General features: G+C 43.8%; 1 protein-coding gene across 2 annotated transcripts in view; it reads left to right on the forward strand.

Moving 5' to 3' along the window:
- Positions 1-18,614, forward strand: part of Slc22a16 (solute carrier family 22 member 16) — a 120,401-nt gene extending 101,787 nt beyond the window's left edge. For both annotated transcript variants that reach the window (XM_039099170.2, XM_063279637.1), the window contains one exon: positions 17,385-18,614. In XM_039099170.2, coding sequence (XP_038955098.1) covers positions 17,385-18,413 — 1,029 coding nt within the window. In that variant the 3' untranslated portion in view covers positions 18,414-18,614. The remainder of the gene's footprint in view (positions 1-17,384) is intronic.
- Positions 18,615-20,853: the final 2,239 nt, after the last annotated feature.

Below are 20,853 nucleotides of genomic sequence, written 5' to 3' on the forward strand. Positions count from 1 at the left end.
TGCATTCCATCATCTCTCTGTGCATTCCATCATCTCTGTGTGCATTCCATCTCTGTGTGCATTCCATCTCTGTGTGCATTCCATCATCTTTGTGTGCATTCCATCTCTGTGTGCATTCCATCATCTTTGTGTGCATTCCATTATCTTTGTGTGCATTCCATCATCTCTGTGTGCTTTCCATCATCTCTGTGTGCATTCCATCATCTTTGTGTGCGTTCCATCTCCGTGTGCATTCCATCATCTCTGTGTGCATTCCATCATCTTTGTGTGCGTTCCCTTATCTTTGTGTGCATTCCATCATCTCTGTGTGCATTCCATCTCTGTGTGCATTCCATCATCTTTGTGTGCGTTCCATCATCTTTGTGTGCATTCCATCATCTTTGTGTGCATTCCATCATCTCTGTGTGCATTCCATCATCTCTGTGTGCACTCTATCATTTGTGTGCATTCCATCATCTCTGTGTTAATTCCATCTTTGTGTGTACTCCATCCTCTTTGTGTGCATTCCATCATTTTGTGTGCATTCCATCTCTGTGTGCATTCCATCTCTGTGTGCATTCAATCATCTTTGTGTGCATTCCATCATCTCTGTGTGCATTCCATCATTTTGTGTGCGTTCCATCTCTGTGTGCATTCCATCATCTCTGTGTGCATTCCATCATCTTTGTGTGCGTTCCATTATATTTGTGTGCATTCCATCATCTCTGTGTGCATTCCATCATCTCTGTGTGCATTCCATCATCTCTGTGTGCATTCCATCTATGTGTGCATCACATCATCTTTGTGTGTGTTCCATCATCTTTGTGTGCGTTCCATCATCTTTGTGTGCATTGCATTATCTTTGTTTGCATTCCATCATCTTTGTGTGCGTTCCATCATCTCTGTGTGCATTCCATCTCTGTGTGCATTCCATCATCTTTGTGTGCATTCCATCATCTTTGTGTGCATTCCATCTTTGTGTGCATTCCATCATCTTTGTGTGCACTCCATCATTTTGTGTGCACTTTATCATCTCTGTGTGCATTCCATCTTTGTGTGCATTCCATCATCTTTGTGTGCATTCCATCATTTTCTGTGCTTTCCATCTCAGTGTGCATTCCATCATCTTTGTGTGCATTCCATCATCTCTGTGTGCATTCCATCATCTTTGTGTGCATTCCGTCGTGTGTGCATTCCATCATCTCTGTGTGCATTCCACCATCTCTGTGTGCATTCCGTCGTGCGTGCATTCCATCATCTCTCTGTGCATTCCATCATCTCTGTGTGCATTCCATCTCTGTGTGCATTCCATCGTTTTGTGTGCATTCCATCATCTTTGTGTGCATTCCATCTCTGTGTGCATTCCATCATCTTTGTGTGCATTCCATCTTTGTGTGCATTCCATATTTGTGTGCATTACATTATCTTTGTGTGCATTCCATCATTTTCTGTGCATTCCATCTCTGTGTGCATTCCATCATCTTTGTGTGCATTCCATCATCTCTGTGTGCATTCCATCATCTTTGTGTGCATTCCGTCGTGTGTGCATTCCATCATCTCTGTGTGCATTCCATCTCTGTGTGCATTCCATCATCTTTGTGTGCATTCCATCATCTTGTGTGCATTCCATCTCTGTGTGCATTCCATCATCTTTGTGTGCATTCCATCATCTCTGTGTGCATTCCATCATCTTTGTGTGCATTCCGTCGTGTGTGCATTCCATCATCTCTGTGTGCATTCCATCATTTCTGTGTGCATTCCATCTCTGTGTGCATTCCATCATCTTTGTGTGCATTCCATCATCTTTGTGTGCATTCCATCTTTGTGTGCATTCCATCATCTCTGTGTGGATTCCATCTCTGTGTGCATTTCATCATCTTTGTGTGCACTCAATCATCTTTGTGTGCATTCCATCATTTTGTGTGCATTCCATCTCTGTGTGCATTCCATCATCTTTGTGTGCATTCCATCATCTCTGTGTGCATTCCATCATCTTTGTGTGCATTCCATCGTGTGTGCGTTCCATCATCTTTGTGTGCACTCCATCATTTGTGTGCATTCCATCATCTCTGTGTGCATTCCATCTCTGTGTGCATTCCAACTCTGTGTGCATTCCATCATCTTTGTGTGCATTCCATCATCTTTGTGTGCATTCCATCATCTTTGTGTGCATTCCATCTTTGTGTGCATTCCATCATCTCTGTGTGCATACCATCTTTGTGTGCATTCTATCATCTTTGTGTGCACTCCATCATTTTGTGTGCATTCCATCATCTCTGTGTGCATTCCATCTCTGTGTGCATTCCATCTCTGTGTGCATTCCATCATCTCTGTGTGCATTCAATCATCTTTGTGTGCATTCCATCTCTGTGTGCATTCCATCATCTCTGTGTGCATTCCATCATATTTGTGTGCGTTCCATCTCTGTGTGCATTCCATCATCTCTGTGTGCATTCCATCATCTTTGTGTGCATTCCATCATCTCTGTGTGCATTCCGTCATCTCTGTGTGCATTCCATCATCTTTGTGTGCGTTCCATTATCTTTGTGTGCATTCCATCATCTTTGTGTGCATTCCATCTCTGTGTGCATTCCATCTATGTGTGCATCCCATCATCTTTGTGTGTGTTCCATCATCTTTGTGTGCGTTCCATCATCTTTGTGTGCATTCCATTATCTTTGTGTGCATTCCATCATCTTTGTGTGCATTCCATCATCTCTGTGTGCATGCCATCATCTCTGTGTGCATTCCATCTCTGTGTGCATTCCATCATCTTTGTGTGCATTCCATCATCTTTGTGTGCATTCCATCTTTGTGTGCATTCCATCATCTTTGTGTGCACTCCATCATTTTGTGTGCATTTTATCATCTCTGTGTGCATTCCGTCGTGCGTGCATTCCATCATCTCTCTGTGCATTCCATCATCTTTGTGTGCGTTCCATCATCTTTGTGTGCATTCCATCTTTGTGTGCATTCCATCACTTTTGTGTGCATTCCATCATTTTGTGTGCTTTCCATCTCTGTGTGCTTTCCATCTCTGTGTGCATTCCATCATCTTTGTGTGCATTCCATCATCTCTGTGTGCATTCCATCATCTTTGTGTGCGTTCCATCTCTGTGTGCATTCCATCATCTCTGTGTGCATTCCATCATCTTTGTGTGCGTTCCATTATCTTTGTGTGCATTCCATCATCTCTGTGTGCATTCCATCATCTCTGTGTGCATTCCATCATCTCTGTGTGCATTCCATCATCTTTGTGTGCGTTCCATTATCTTTGTGTGCATTCCATCATCTCTGTGTGCACTCCATCATTTTGTGTGCATTCCATCATCTCTGTGTTCATTCCATCTTTGTGTGCATTCCATCATCTTTGTGTGCATTCCATCATTTTGTGTGCATTCCATCTTTGTGTGCATTCCATCTCTGTGTGCATTCCATCATCTTTGTGTGCATTCCATCATCTTTGTGTGCATTCCATCGTGTGTGCATTCCATCATAATTGTGTGCACTCCATCATTTTGTGTGCATTCCATCATCTCTGTGTGCATTCCATCTCTGTGTGCATTCCATTTCTGTGTGCATTCCATCATCGTTGTGTGCATTCCATCATCTTTGTGTGCATTCCATCATCTCTGTGTGCATTCCATCTTTGTGTGCATTCCATCGACTTTGTGTGCATTCCATCATTTTGTGTGCATTCCATCTCTGTGTGCATTCCATCATCTTTGTGTGCATTCCATAATCTCTGTGTGCATTCCATCATCTTTGTGTGCATTCCGTCGTGTGTGCATTCCATCATCTCTGTGTGCATTCCATCATCTCTGTGTGCATTCCGTCGTGCGTGCATTCCATCATCTCTCTGTGCATTCCATCATCTCTGTGTGCATTCCATCTCTGTGTGCATTCCATCGTTTTGTGTGCATTCCATCATCTTTGTGTGCATTCCATCTCTGTGTGCATTCCATCATCTTTGTGTGCATTCCATCTTTGTGTGCATTCCATATTTGTGTGCATTACATTATCTTTTTGTGCATTCCATCATCTTTGTGTGCATTCCATCATTTTGTGTGCATTCCATCTCTGTGTGCATTCCATCATCTTTGTGTGCATTCCATCATCTCTGTGTGCATTCCATCATCTTTGTGTGCATTCTGTCGTGTGTGCATTCCATCATCTCTGTGTGCATTCCATCATCTCTGTGTGCATTCCATCTCTGTGTGCATTCCATCATCTTTGTGTGCATTCCATCATTTTGTGTGCATTCCATCTCTGTGTGCATTCCATCATCTTTGTGTGCATTCCATCATCTCTGTGTGCATTCCATCATCTTTGTGTGCATTCCATCGTGTGTGCATTCCATCATCTCTGTGTGCATTCCATCATCTCTGTGTGCATTCCATCTCTGTGTGCATTCCATCATCTTTGTGTGCATTCCATCATCTTTGTGTGCACTCCATCCTTTTGTGTGCATTCCATCATCTCTGTGTACACTCTATCATTTTGTGTACATTCCATCTTTGTGTGCATTCCATATCTGTGTGCATTCCATCATCTCTGTGTGCATTCCATCATCTTTGTGTGCATTCCATCTTTGTGTGCATTCCATCATCTCTGTGTGCATTCCACCTTTGTGTGCATTCTATCATCTTTGTGTGCACTCCATCATTTTGTGTGCATTCCATCATCTCTGTGTGCATTCCATCTCTGTGTGCATTCCATCTCTGTGTGCATTCCATCTCTGTGTGCATTCCATCATCTCTGTGTGCATTCCATCATCTCTGTGTGCATTCCATCATCTCTGTGTGCATTCTATCTCTGTGTGCATTCCATTATCTCTGTGTGCATTCCATCATCTTTGTGTGCGTTCCATCTCTGTGTGCATTCCATCATCTCTGTGTGCATTCCATCATCTTTGTGTGCATTCCATCATCTCTGTGTGCATTCCGTCATCTCTGTGTGCATTCCATCATCTTTGTGTGCGTTCCATTATCTTTGTGTGCATTCCATCATCTTTGTGTGCATTCCATCTCTGTGTGCATTCCATCTCTGTGTGCATTCCATCATGTTTGTGTGTGTTCCATCATCTTTGTGTGCGTTCCATCATCTTTGTGTGCATTCCATTATCTTTGTGTGCATTCCATCATTTTTGTGTGCATTCCATCATCTCTGTGTGCATGCCATCATCTCTGTGTGCATTCCATCTCTGTGTGCATTCCATCATCTTTGTGTGCATTCCATCATCTTTGTGTGCATTCCATCTTTGTGTGCATTCCATCATCTTTGTGTGCACTCCATCATTTTGTGTGCATTTTATCATCTCTGTGTGCATTCCATCTTTGTGTGCATTCCATCATTTTGTGTGCTTTCCATCTCCGTGTGCATTCCATCTCTGTGTGCATTCCATCATCTCTGTGTGCATTCCATCATCTTTGTGTGCGTTCCATCTCTGTGTGCATTCCATCATCTCTGTGTGCATTCCATCATCTTTGTGTGCGTTCCATTATCTTTGTGTGCATTCCATCATCTCTGTGTGCATTCCATCATCTCTGTGTGCATTCCATCATCTCTGTGTGCATTCCATCATCTTTGTGTGCATTCCATCATCTTTGTGTGCATTCCATCTTTGTGTGCATTCCATCATCTTTGTGTGCACTCCATCATTTTGTGTGCTTTTTATCATCTCTGTGTGCATTCCATCTTTGTGTGCATTCCATCATTTTGTGTGCTTTCCATCTCTGTGTGCATTCCATCTCTGTGTGCATTCCATCATCTCTGTGTGCATTCCATCATCTTTGTGTGCGTTCCATCTCTGTGTGCATTCCATCATCTCTGTGTGCATTCCATCATCTTTGTGTGCGTTCCATTATCTTTGTGTGCATTCCATCATCTCTGTGTGCATTCCATCATCTCTGTGTGCATTCCATCATCTCTGTGTGCATTCCATCATCTTTGTGTGCGTTCCATTATCTTTGCGTGCATTCCATCATCTCTGTGTGCACTCCATCATTTTGTGTGCATTCCATCATCTCTGTGTTCATTCCATCTTTGTGTGCATTCCATCATCTTTGTGTGCATTCCATCATTTTGTGTGCATTCCATCTGTGTGCATTCCATCATCTTTGTGTGCATTCCATCATCTTTGTGTGCACTCCATCCTTTTGTGTGCATTCCATCATCTCTGTGTACACTCTATCATTTTGTGTACATTCCATCTTTGTGTGCATTCCATATCTGTGTGCATTCCATCATCTCTGTGTGCATTCCATCATCTTTGTGTGCATTCCATCTTTGTGTGCATTCCATCATCTCTGTGTGCATTCCACCTTTGTGTGCATTCTATCATCTTTGTGTGCACTCCATCATTTTGTGTGCATTCCATCATCTCTGTGTGCATTCCATCTCTGTGTGCATTCCATCTCTGTGTGCATTCCATCCCTGTGTGCATTCCATCATCTCTGTGTGCATTCCATCATCTCTGTGTGCATTCCATCATCTCTGTGTGCATTCCATCTCTGTGTGCATTCCATTATCTCTGTGTGCATTCCATCATCTTTGTGTGCGTTCCATCTCTGTGTGCATTCCATCATCTCTGTGTGCATTCCATCACCTTTGTGTGCATTCCATCATCTCTGTGTGCATTCCGTCATCTCTGTGTGCATTCCATCATCTTTGTGTGCGTTCCATTATCTTTGTGTGCATTCCATCATCTTTGTGTGCATTCCATCTCTGTGTGCATTACATCTCTGTGTGCATTCCATCATGTTTGTGTGTGTTCCATCATCTTTGTGTGCGTTCCATCATCTTTGGGTGCATTCCATTATCTTTGTGTGCATTCCATCATCTTTGTGTGCATTCCATCATCTTTGTGTGCATTCCATCTTTGTGTGCATTCCATCATCTTTGTGTGCACTCCATCATTTTGTGTGCATTTTATCATCTCTGTGTGCATTCCATCTTTGTGTGCATTCCATCATTTTGTGTGCTTTCCATCTCTGTGTGCATTCCATTTCTGTGTGCATTCCATCATCTCTGTGTGCATTCCATCATCTTTGTGTGCGTTCCATCTCTGCGTGCATTCCATCATCTCTGTGTGCATTCCATCATCTTTGTGTGCGTTCCATTATCTTTGTGTGCATTCCATCATCTCTGTGTGCATTCCATCATCTCTGTGTGCATTCCATCATCTCTGTGTGCATTCCATCTTCTTTGTGTGCGTTCCATTATCTTTGTGTGCATTCCATCATCTCTGTGTGCACTCCATCATTTTGTGTGCATTCCATCATCTCTGTGTTCATTCCATCTTTGTGTGCATTCCATCATCTTTGTGTGCATTCCATCATTTTGTGTGCATTCCATCTGTGTGCATTCCATCATCTTTGTGTGCATTCCATCATCTTTGTGTGCATTCCATCGTGTGTGCATTCCATCATCTTTGTGTGCATTCCATCATTTTGTGTGCATTCCATCTCTGTGTGCATTCCATCATCTTTGTGTGCATTCCATCATCTCTGTGTGCATTCCATCATCTTTGTGTGCATTCCGTCGTGTGTGCATTCCATCATCTCTGTGTGCATTCCATCATCTCTGTGTGCATTCCATCATCTCTGTGTGCATTCCATCTTTGTGTGCATTCCATCATCTCTGTGTGCATTCCATCTTTGTGTGCATTCCATCGTCTTTGTGTGCATTCCATCATTTTGTGTGCATTCCATCTCTGTGTGCATTCCATCATCTTTGTGTGCATTCCATCATCTCTGTGTGCATTCCATCATCTTTGTGTGCATTCCGTTGTGTGTGCATTCCATCATCTCTGTGTGCATTCCATCATCTCTGTGTGCATTCCATCATCTCTGTGTGCATTCCGTCGTGTGTGCATTCCATCATCTCTGTGTGCATTCCATCATCTCTGTGTGCATTCCATCATCTTTGTGTGCGTTCCACCTCTGTGTGCATTCCATCATCTCTGTGTGCATTCCATCATCTTTGTGTGCGTTCCATCTGTGTGTGCATTCCATCCTCTCTGTGTGCATTCCATCATCTTTGTGTGCGTTCCATTATCTTTGTGTGCGTTCCATCATCTTTGTGTGCATTCCATCTCTGTGTGCATTCCATCATCTTTGTGTGCGTTCCATCATCTTTGTGTGCATTCCATCATCTTTGTGTGCATTCCATCATCTTTGTGTGCACTCCATTATTTTGTGTGCATTCCATCATCTCTGTGTGCATTCCATCATTTTGTGTACATTCCATCTTTGTGTTCATTCCATCTCTGTGTGCATTCCATCATCTCTGTGTGCATTCCATCATCTTTGTGTGCATTCCATCTCTGTGTGCATTCCATCATCTCTGTGTGCATTCCATCATTTTTGGGTGCATTCCATCTCTGTGTGCATTCCATCATCTTTGTGTGCATTCCATCATCTCTGTGTGCATTCCATCTCTGTGTGCTTTCCATCTCTGTGTGCATTCCATCATCTTTGTGTGCATTCCATCATCTCTGTGTGCATTCCATCATCTTTGTGTGCATTCCATCGTGTGTGCATTCCATCATCTCTGTGTGCATTCCATCTTTGTGTGCATTCCATCGTCTTTGTGTGCATTCCATCATTTTGTGTGCATTCCATCTCTGTGTGCATTCCATCATCTTTGTGTGCATTCCATCATCTCTGTGTGCATTCCATCATCTCTGTGTGCATTCCATCATCTTTGTGTGCGTTCCATTATCTTTGTGTGCATTCCATCATCTCTGTGTGCACTCCATCATTTTGTGTGCATTCCATCATCTCTGTGTTCATTCCATCTTTGTGTGCATTCCATCATCTTTGTGTGCATTCCATCATTTTGTGTGCATTCCATCTCTGTGTGCATTCCATCATCTTTGTGTGCATTCCATCATCTCTGTGTGCATTCCATCATCTTTGTGTGCATTCCGTCGTGTGTGCATTCCATCATCTCTGTGTGCATTCCATCATCTCTGTGTGCATTCCATCATCTCTGTGTGCATTCCATCTTTGTGTGCATTCCATCATCTCTGTGTGCATTCCATCTTCGTGTGCATTCCATCGTCTTTGTGTGCATTCCATCATTTTGTGTGCATTCCATCTCTGTGTGCATTCCATCATCTTTGTGTGCATTCCATCATCTCTGTGTGCATTCCATCATCTTTGTGTGCATTCCGTCGTGTGTGCATTCCATCATCTCTGTGTGCATTCCATCATCTCTGTGTGCATTCCATCATCTCTGTGTGCATTCCGTCGTGTGTGCATTCCATCATCTCTGTGTGCATTCCATCATCTCTGTGTGCATTCCATCATCTTTGTGTGCGTTCCACCTCTGTGTGCATTCCATCATCTCTGTGTGCATTCCATCATCTTTGTGTGCGTTCCATCTGTGTGTGCATTCCATCCTCTCTGTGTGCATTCCATCATCTTTGTGTGCGTTTCATTATCTTTGTGTGCGTTCCATCATCTTTGTGTGCATTCCATCTCTGTGTGCATTCCATCATCTTTGTGTGCGTTCCATCATCTTTGTGTGCATTCCATCATCTTTGTGTGCATTCCATCATCTTTGTGTGCACTCCATCATTTTGTGTGCATTCCATCATCTCTGTGTGCATTCCATCATTTTGTGTACATTCCATCTTTGTGTTCATTCCATCTCTGTGTGCATTCCATCATCTCTGTGTGCATTCCATCATCTTTGTGTGCATTCCATCTCTGTGTGCATTCCATCATCTCTGTGTGCATTCCATCATCTTTGTGTGCATTCCATCTCTGTGTGCATTCCATCATCTTTGTGTGCATTCCATCATCTCTGTGTGCATTCCATCTCTGTGTGCTTTCCATCTCTGTGTGCATTCCATCATCTTTGTGTGCATTCCATCATCTCTGTGTGCATTCCATCATCTTTGTGTGCATTCCATCGTGTGTGCATTCCATCATCTCTGTGTGCATTCCGTCATCTCTGTGTGCATTCCGTCATCTTGTGTGCATTCCATCTTTGTGTGCATTACATCATCTCTGTGTGCATTCCATCTTTGTGTTCATTCCATCATCTTTGTGTGCATTCCATCTTTGTGTGCATTCCATCATCTTTGTTTGCATTCCATCTTTGTGTGCATTCCATCATCTCTGTGTGCATTCCATCTTTGTGTGGATTCCATCATCTTTGTGTGCACTCCATCATTTTGTGTGCATTCCATCATCTCTGTGTGCATTCCATCTCTTTGTGCATTCCATCTCTGTGTGCATTCCATCATTTTTGTGTGCATTCCATCATCTTTGTGTGCAGTCAATCATTTTGTGTGCATTCCATCTCTTTGTGCATTCCATCTCTGTGTGCATTCCATCATCTCTGTGTGCATTCCATCATCTTTGTGTGCGTTCCATCTCTGTGTGTATTCCATCATCTCTGTGTGCATTCCATCATCTTTGTGTGCATTCCATCATCTCTGTGTGCATTCCGTCATCTCTGTGTGCATTCCATCATCTTTGTGTGCATTCCATCTCTGTGTGCATTCCATCTCTGTGTGCATTCCATCATCTTTGTGTGTGTTCCATCATCTTTGTGTGCGTTCCATCATCTTTGTGTGCATTCCATCATCTTTGTGTGCATTCCATCATCTTTGAGTGCATTCCATCATCTCTGTGTGCATGCCATCATCTCTGTGTGCATTCCATCTCTGTGTGCATTCCATCATATTTGTGTGCTTTCCATCATCTTTGTGTGCATTCCATCTTTGTGTGCATTCCATCATCTTTGTGTGCATTTCATCATTTTGTGTGCATTCCATCTCTGTGTGCATTCCATCTCTGTGTGCATTCCATCATCTTTGTGTGCATTCCGTCATCTCTGTGTGCATTCCATCATCTTTGTGTGCGTTCCATCTCTGTGTGCATTCCATCATCTCTGTGTGCATTCCATCATCTTTGTGTGCGTTCCATTATCTTTGTGTGCATTCAATCATCTCTGTGTGCATTCCATCATCTCTGTGTGCATTCCATCATCTCTGTGTGCATTCCATCATCTTTGTGTGCGTTCCATTATCTTTGTGTGCATTCCATCATCTCTGTGTGCACTCCATCATTTTGTGTGCATTCCATCATCTCTGTGTTCATTCCATCTTTGTGTGCATTCCATCATCTTTGTGTGCATTCCATCATTTTGTGTGCATTCCATCTCTGTGTGCATTCCATCTCTGTGTGCATTCCATCATCTTTGTGTGCATTCCATCATCTTTGTGTGCATTCCATCGTGTGTGCATTCCATCATCTTTGTGTGCACTCCATCATTTTGTGTGCATTCCATCATCTCTGTGTGCATTCCATCTCTGTGTGCATTCCATCTCTGTGTGCATTCCATCATCTTTGTGTGCATTCCATCATCTTTGTGTGCATTCCATCATCTTTGTGTGCATTCCATCTTTGTGTGCATTCCATCTCTCTGTGTGCATTCCATCATCTTTGTGTGCGTTCCATCTCTGTGTGCATTCCATCATCTCTGTGTGCATTCCATCATCTTTGCGTGCATTCCATCATCTCTGTGTGCATTCCATCTCTTTGTGCATTCCATCTCTGTGTGCATTCCATTATCTTTGTGTTCATTCCATCATCTCTGTGTGCACTCCATCATTTTGTGTGCATTCCATCATCTCTGTGTTCATTCCATCTTTGTGTGCATTCCATTACCTTTGTGTGCATTCCATCATTTTGTGTGCATTCCATCTCTGTGTGCATTCCATCTCTGTGTGCATTCCATCATCTTTGTGTGCATTCCATCATCTCTGTGTGCATTCCATCATTTTGTGTGCGTTCCATCTCTGTGTGCATTCCATCATCTCTGTGTGCATTCCATCATCTTTGTGTGCATTCCATCATCTTTGTGTGCATTCCATCATCTCTGTGTGCATTCCATCATCTCTGTGTGCATTCCATCTTCTCTGTGTGCATTTCATCATCTTTGTGTGCGTTCCATTATCTTTGTGTGCATTCCATCATCTCTGTGAATTCCATCTCTGTGTGCATTCCATCATCTTTGTGTGCGTTCCATCATCTTTGTGTGCATTCCATCATCTTTGTGTGCATTCCATCATCTCTGTGTGCATTCCATCATCTCTGTGTGCATTTCATCTTTGTGTGCATTCCATCATCTCTGTGTGCACTCCATCATTTTGTGTGCATTCAATCTCTGTGTGCATTCCATCATCTCTTTGTGCATTCCATCATCTTTGTGTGCATTCCATCTCTGTGTGCATTCCATCATCTTTGTGTGCGTTCCATTATCTTTGTGTGCATTCAATCATCTCTGTGTGCATTCCATCATCTCTGTGTGCATTCCATCATCTCTGTGTGCATTCCATCATCTTTGTGTGCGTTCCATTATCTTTGTGTGCATTCCATCATCTCTGTGTGCACTCCATCATTTTGTGTGCATTCCATCATCTCTGTGTTCATTCCATCTTTGTGTGCATTCCATCATCTTTGTGTGCATTCCATCATTTTGTGTGCATTCCATCTCTGTGTGCATTCCATCTCTGTGTGCATTCCATCATCTTTGTGTGCATTCCATCATCTTTGTGTGCATTCCATCGTGTGTGCATTCCATCATCTTTGTGTGCACTCCATCATTTTGTGTGCATTCCATCATCTCTGTGTGCATTCCATCTCTGTGTGCATTCCATCTCTGTGTGCATTCCATCATCTTTGTGTGCATTCCATCATCTTTGTGTGCATTCCATCATCTTTGTGTGCATTCCATCTTTGTGTGCATTCCATCTCTCTGTGTGCATTCCATCATCTTTGTGTGCGTTCCATCTCTGTGTGCATTCCATCATCTCTGTGTGCATTCCATCATCTTTGCGTGCATTCCATCATCTCTGTGTGCATTCCGTCATCTCTGTGTGCATTCCATGATCTTTGTGTGTGTTCCATTATCTTTGTGTGCATTCCATCATCTTTGTGTGCATTCCATCTCTGTGTGCATTCCATCTCTGTGTGCATTCCATCATCCTTGTGTGTGTTCCATCATCTTTGTGTGCGTTCCATCATCTTTGTGTGCATTCCATCATCTTTGTGTGCATTCCGTCATCTTTGTGTGCATTCCATCATCTCTGTGTGCATGCCATCATCTCTGTGTGCATTCCATCTCTGTGTGCATTCCATCATCTTTGTGTGCATCCCATCATCTTTGTGTGCTTTCCATCTTTGTTTGCATTCCATCATCTTTGTGTGCACTCCATCATTTTGTGTGCATTCCATCATCTCTGTGTGCATTCCATCATCTTTGTGTGCATTCCATCATTTTGTGTGCATTCCATCATTTTGTGTGCATTCCATCTCTGTGTGCATTCCATCTCTGTGCATTCCATCATCTTTGTGTGCATTCCATCATCTCTGTGTGCATTCCATCATCTTTGTGTGCGTCCCATCTCTGTGTGCATTCCATCATCTCTGTGTGCATTCCATCATCTTTGTGTGCATTCCATTATCTTTGTGTGCGTTCCATCATCTCTGTGTGCATTCCATCATCTCCGTGTGCATTCCATCATCTCTGTGTGCATTCCATCATCTTTGTGTGCATTCCATTATCTTTGTGTTCATTCCATCATCTCTGTGTGCACTCCATCATTTTGTGTGCATTCCATCATCTCTGTGTTCATTCCATCTTTGTGTGCATTCCATCACCTTTGTGTGCATTCCATCATTTTGTGTGCATTCCATCTCTGTGTGCATTCCATCATCTTTGTGTGCATTCCATCATCTCTGTGTGCATTCCATCATTTTGTGTGCGTTCCATCTCTGTGTGCATTCCATCATCTCTGTGTGCATTCCATCATCTTTGTGTGCATTCCATCATCTTTGTGTGCATTCCATCATCTCTGTGTGCATTCCATCATCTCTGTGTGCATTCCATCTTCTCTGTGTGCATTTCATCATCTTTGTGTGCGTTCCATTATCTTTGTGTGCATTCCATCATCTCTGTGAATTCCATCTCTGTGTGCATTCCATCATCTTTGTGTGCGTTCCATCATCTTTGTGTGCATTCCATCATCTTTGTGTGCATTCCATCATCTCTGTGTGCATTCCATCATCTCTGTGTGCATTTCATCTTTGTGTGCATTCCATCATCTCTGTGTGCACTCCATCATTTTGTGTGCATTCCATCTCTGTGTGCATTCCATCATCTCTTTGTGCATTCCATCATCTTTGTGTGCATTCCATCTCTGTGTGCATTCCATCATCTTTGTGTGCATTCCATTACCTTTGTGTGCATTCCATCATCTCTGTGTGCATTCCATCATCTTTGTGTGCATCCATCTCTGTGTGCATTCCATCATCTCTCTGTGCATTCCATCTCTGTGTGCACACCATCTCTGTGTGCATTCCATCTCTGTGTGCATTCAATCGTCTTTGTGTGCGTTCCATCATCTTTGTGTGCATTCCATCATCTTTTTGTGCATTCCATCATCTCTGTGTGCATTCCATCATCTCTGTGTGCATTCCATCATCTTTGTTTGCATTCCATCTTTGTGTGCATTCCATCATCTTTGTGTGCATTCCATCTCTGTGTGCATTCCATCATCTTTGTGTGCATTCCATCATCTGTGTGCATTCCATCATCTTTGTGTGCATTCCATCATCTTTGTGTGCATTCCATCATCTCTGTGCGCATTCCATCATCTTTGTGTGCATCCATCTCTGTGTGCATTCCATCATCTCTCTGTGCATTCCATCTCTGTGTGCATTCCATGTCTGTGTGCATTCCATCTCTGTGTGCATTCAATCGTCTTTGTGTGCGTTCCATCATCTTTGTGTGCATTCCATCATCTTTGTGTGCATTCCATCTCTGCGTGCGTTCCATCTCTTTGTGCATTCCATCATCTTTGTGTGCATTCCATCATCTCTGTGTACATTCCATCTCTGTGTGCATTCCATCATCTCTGTGTGCATTCCATCATCTTTGTGTGCATTCCATCATCTTTGTTTGCATTCCATCATCTCTGTGTGCATTCCATCATCTCTGTGTGCATTCCATCATCTCTGTGTGCATTCCATCATCTTTGTGTGCATTCCATCATCTTTGTGTGCATTCCATCTTGTGTGCATTCCATCATCTTTGTGTGCATTCCATCATCTTTGTGTGCACTCCATTATCTCTGTGTGCATTCCATCTCTGTGTTCATTCCATAATTTCTGTGTGCATTCCATCATCTTTCTTTGTGTGCATTCCATCATCTTTGTGTGCATTCCATCTCTGTGTGCATTCCATCTCTGTGTGCATTCTATCATCTCTGTGTGCATTCCATCATCTTTGTGTGCATTCCATCATCTCTGTGTGCATTCTATCATCTCTGTGTGCATTCCATCATCTTTGTGTGCATTCCATCATCTCTGTGTGCATTCCATCATCTCTGTGTGCATTCCATCTCTGTGTGCATTCCATCATCTCTGTGTGCATTCCATCATCTTTGTGTGCATTCCATCGTGTGTGAATTCTATCATCTTTGTGTGCATTCCATCATCTTTCTTTGTGTGCATTCCATCATCTTTCTTTGTGTGCATTCCATCTTTCTGTGCATTCTGGGGACTGGGCTCATGGTTTCCTACTTGCTTGGCAAACACCTTTACCTGTGGATCCATCTTTCTGGCCCTCCACATGATATTTTGAGGCAGGGTCTCTCCCTGAAATGGAGCTTGCTGACTTGTCTAGACTACTGGACAGTGCTCCTGGATCCAGCTGCCTCCAGTTCCCCAGTGCTGTGGCAATAGGTGCCTGCTGCTCTACCTGGCCCTTTATGTAGGAGCTGGGGGTCCAAACTCAAGTCCTCATGCTTGCGCAGTGAACACAGCACCTTACTGATTGAGCCGTTTCCCCCAGCAACAGTGGGCGCCATTCTTAGTTCTATCTCATAGACTAGAAAAGTGAGCAGCCAGGACATGAAGTAACTCGTACAAGATCCCAGAGGTGCCACGTGGCCAGAACTCAGGCAGAGTGGGTATGTGGATTATGATGGCTCAAGACTGGTTTTTATTGAGGGAGACAGTCACCAGGAAGGAAAAAGTGAGCTGTGGGAAGGAGGAACAACTACTGGGGACAGTGGCAAAGATGGCTGAGGGGTAGGTGGGATCACAGAATCTCCCAGAATGGAGGGATTTGCCTGACCGGCAGGGCAGAGGCCTGCTGCGGTGTTTTTGAGGTTGTGGGTTGAGGAGAGCTGGTGGTAGAATGGAGAAAGAATTGGGGACTGGTCCACTACCCAGCTGCATGGCATGGTAAGGATCTCAGCATTCTGGAGGGTAAGGCAGGAAGATTGTGAATTCGTGGTTAGCCTAAGCTGTACAGTGAGAGCCTATGAGCTTTTATGGGAAATGAGATCCACAGGTCCTTGCCACGCCATTAACTCACACTGCCCTTGTCTCCCTTAATTTCTGTAGGTTCCAACTCATTGGAAGTTTCATTTATTTACTTGCCCCTCTCCCTTATCATTTACTGATATGATGTCTACAAAGATTCCATCTTATGACAGGCATCCATTTTGGCACCCACCAGTCATTTGTCTCTGACTCAGTCCCTGGAAGATAAGTTCTCAGTGTCTCCCCACCCCCCTCATCTACTCTCCACCCAGAAATGTACAGCATGACCATCTGGTTGGTACGTTACGACTGACTGCATTTTGGCTCTGTAACCTGTCTATGCAGGCATTCAGGTCACCTTGACTTCCTAATTTTGGCAGAGCAAAATATCTCTTGGCTTCCTTGAGCAGATGTTTAAGGTCTTACAGCTTTCGGCTTTAAAAATCCTTCCCTCTCTCCCCTTCACATGGCAGTCTCCAGCTTGTCCCAGGGATTGTTGTCCTGCTAGCAGTAATCAATCAATCCTTTAATTATAGTTGGGTGGAGTCTGTGATCTTTTCCCAGGGGTCAGAAATCCCCTAACACTGGATGATGCAGTGTACAAGTTCCTGAGGAATGGACAGGTTGACTAACTCAGGCCCAGTTACCTGGCTTCTGTAATCCTGGCATCTGGAAAAAGATGCCAGGCTTCCCTGCCGCCCCGCTATTCCACAGCTCCAGGGCAGAGTTGGCAAGGGGAGTAATGCAGCAGGAACTGGCTCTTCTTGGCCAGATGCTCCTCGGTGGTTTGTGAAGGACTGACTTGAGATTAAGCTTCAATGATGATAAAGTGAACTCCCTGCCTAGCACAAGCGTCTAAAGACCTCAACAAAGACATTAGCATCTAATGTCAGTCCCAACTCTCTCTGCTGCCCTCTGAATAGGGTGCAGTACTTCCTCACTTCCTCTTCTCTGAAGGGAACATTTCTTTTTGTGTGTTACTGTTATCACTATTTATTTATTTATTTATTTATTTATTTATTTATTTATTTATTTATTTTACATATTGTCTAGATTTTATTTGGGACCCTGGCCATACTGAGTGGACTGTTGTCATTGAATCTTCCAGAAACCCAGAACAGACCAATGATATCTACTTGGGAGACGACTGAAGAGCAGGTGCCGGAAAACAAAGATAGCTTAGACAAAGTCTCTCCTGATATTTTCAAGAGGTGGAATTCAGGCAGAGCCCTTTCTTTTGCTGAGAGGTGGGGTTTAAGCAGAGACCCTTATGATGTTGAGAAGTGGGGTTTAGGCAGAGACCCTTATGATGTTGAGAAGTGGGGTTTAGGCAGAGACCCTTATGATGTTGAGAAGTGGGGTTTAGGCAGAGACCCTCCTGACACTGAGAGGTGGGATTCAGGCAGAGCCCCTCCTGATGCTGAGAGGTGGGGTTCTTCGGGAAGAGCCCCTTCTGATGCCAAGAAGTGGGGTTTAGGCAGAGCCCCTCCTGATGCTGAGACTGGGGGTTCAGGCAGAGCCCCTCCTAATACTGAGACTGGGGGTTCAGACAGAGCCCCTCCTAATACTGAGAGCGGGGGTTCAGGCAGAGCCCCTCCTAATACTGAGAGCAGGGGTTCAGGCAGAGCCCCTCCTGAAACTGAGAGTGGGGGTCCAGGCAGAGTCCCTCCTGATGCCGAGAGTTGGGGTTTAGGCAAAGCCCCTCCTGATGATGAGATTGGGGGTTCAGGCAGAGCCTCTCCTGAAACTGAGAGTGGAGGTTCAGGCCAAGCCCTTCCTGAAACTGAGAGTGGGGGTTCAGGCAGAGCCCCTCCTGAAACTGAGAGTGGGGGTTCAGGCAGAGCCCCTCCTGAAACTGAGAGTGGAGGTTCAGGCCAAGCCCTTCCTGAAACTGAGAGTGGGGGTTCAGGCAGAGCTCCTCCTGAAACTGAGAGTGGGGGTTCAGGCAGAGCCCCTCCTGAAACTGAGAGTGGTGAGGGTGGTTCAGGCAGAGTCTCTCCCAAAGATAAGAATGAGGGTTCAGGCAGAGCCCCTCCTGAAGAGAACACTGAGGTGGAAAATGAGATAGAAAACAGTGAGTAACTCGGGGGATTCCACTGGTGGTAAATGAATATCTTATATGGTGCCCAGCACCTGGGATGTTGACATTAGTTACTTTGTATTAGACATGTTATTCTTTCTTTCCCTATGTTATTTATGTAGCTGTATGAAAAATGCTGGGAGAAAGTTTTAAACAATTGTTTTGTAAAAGTAAATGAAATAAAACCAGTATGTGTTGGGGGATGGTTTTGTGCAGAGTGTAGTGTATTCAGGTCCTGATTTCTTTGCCCAGAGATTTGGTTACAGTATGGATGGTGGGATCGTTTTGTTTACTGAACCGCCTCCTGCATCAATGTTGTGTAAAGAACGCTCCCCAATTAGCTCTGACTTGTTAATAAATAGCTAATCAGCCCAGGACTGTGCAGAGAAGGCAGAACTTCCAATCCCAGGACCAGGGTCCCAGGAAGAGAGAAGTAGGAGGACTATGGGGAAAGAGCTAGAGAGACCACATGGAGAGATAGGGATGAGAGTCCAGGAGGAGTTGTTATGAGCAGGTCATCAAGGGATTTGCCATGAAAGCACACACGGAACAGAACAAGCTAAGGTGAGACCCAGAAGGTAAAAGACCATGTGACTGGAAATAGCTTAGAGAGTTAGAATAGATGAGTACCTGCTATTCATAGCACTTAAAGCTTGTTATGTCAACCATAGGTCTTTGTGTCAATTGTTTGGGAGCTTAAACAGGTTAGAACAAGAAAAGACAAGCCTTACACCCTTAATTACTGTATCTATTTGGCACCCAAGACCGGGCATAGAATCCAAGCCTGGTGAAAGGCAGGAGAACGAGCATTCTCTAGGAACAGAGCAGGTTTTTAGATAGATACAGGAACCAAAGCCATAGATACAGTAGCCATTAATTTTCAAACTCAGCTTCCTAGCAACACGGTCTCTGAGGCAAGCATATAGTGCAACGGACCCCTTCTGTGCACAAAGGCTGGTGAAATGGAGAAGCTGCTGGCCAAGGGATGAGCTCCTACGCCTGAAGATTGGCACTAGCACCCAGGAGGCATCGACTTTTAATGGTTTCCTAGCAACCGCTCTGGGACAACCCACTCGGATCTCGGAAGCCTAGCATCCCGGATCCATGTGCAGCTCTAAGATTAGCCATGAGCTAACACAGCTGGTGGGTTCCAGAGTTGCACTGAGTTTCCCAAAAAAGCGCCTGTCCAAAGTGGGAAAAGCCTTCCGAGGGGGAAGGGTCGGGCATCGCGGTGAGTAGTGCTTGGAGCTGGGAGGATCGCAAGGCTGTTGGGGATAACAGAAGCCGCTGCCAACCAGGAGCCTCAGATCAGAGGCTTGGCATGACCTGGCAAACACCAACTCGGCCCAGTGCAGCAGGGTGCCATGAGAGCCCAAGACAGGTGGCGGGATGCACGCCAGCCTAGAGAGGTCCCAAAACACAGAAAGAGGCAGTTGGTGGTACCGCAGATCTGCCTCTCCCTGTGAGTGGAGAGACAGGGGCAGAACTAATGACTGCAGTGTCCTAACCCAAACAGCAGAGGGAGACGGAACACAGAGAAGAAAGTGAAATTGTGCTTACATGCTAAATAAGAGGTATAAAACACCATAGGCAGATAAATAGTTTGAAATTAACAAAATGAAGCCCACAAAGAGAAAATTAAATAAAATAAAAAGAATAGCCACATAAAGGTGGAAAAATGAGTTTAAGAAAACTTAAGCACAGGAAAAGATCTTAAGTTTTAGAATGCATTAAGCGAGAAATAAATAAATACACCTAGAAGATAAAGTCTCCAGAACAAGGAGAAAGAAAAATAAACTGAAATTTCCAGAGGAAGGAGGAAATTAGGTTAAAATATGCCAAACTATGGAAAACACCATAGAAGAAGGCATTTGGACCCCATATGGTTTTGTTTTGACTCTTAGCATAAAAGTAATTTTATGTTCAGCAGTGATTACAATTTTATATATCCTTTTAAAGAAAGATCAAAACTGGGACTTACAGAAGGAGAGGACTGAAATATGGAATGCTATGTTATAGAACAGAGGTTAGAGGATTCCTTAAATCAGAGTCACGAATCTGCAGAAGAATTCAATCCAGATCCTACGGTGACAGCAGAAAAGATAGTTCCAAATGAGAAAAATCCACACAGGCTTGAGGAATTAGAATGACAGCTCATAGAGACAAAATTTTCTGAGTTAAGGATCCAGAGTCTCTTTAATAATGCTACCTTAGAGCAACACCATACAATAGATTATATGTCTCATTTTGTACACATTGGATAATTAAGATACGGACATATGTTAAGGCATCATAAAGTCGAAACCCAAAATATCAGTATGTGTCTGCTTTGAGTTCTGTAAAGGCTGATTCCGAGACTGCACATTTATTAGACGTGATTATTTTCTTTACAGACTGAAGCTGATGATGCGTCAAAATGTATATCCATTAAGAGACAACAAT

The sequence above is a fragment of the Rattus norvegicus genome, chromosome 20 (genome assembly GCF_036323735.1).
Source record: "Rattus norvegicus strain BN/NHsdMcwi chromosome 20, GRCr8, whole genome shotgun sequence".
NCBI lineage: Eukaryota > Metazoa > Chordata > Mammalia > Rodentia > Muridae > Rattus > Rattus norvegicus.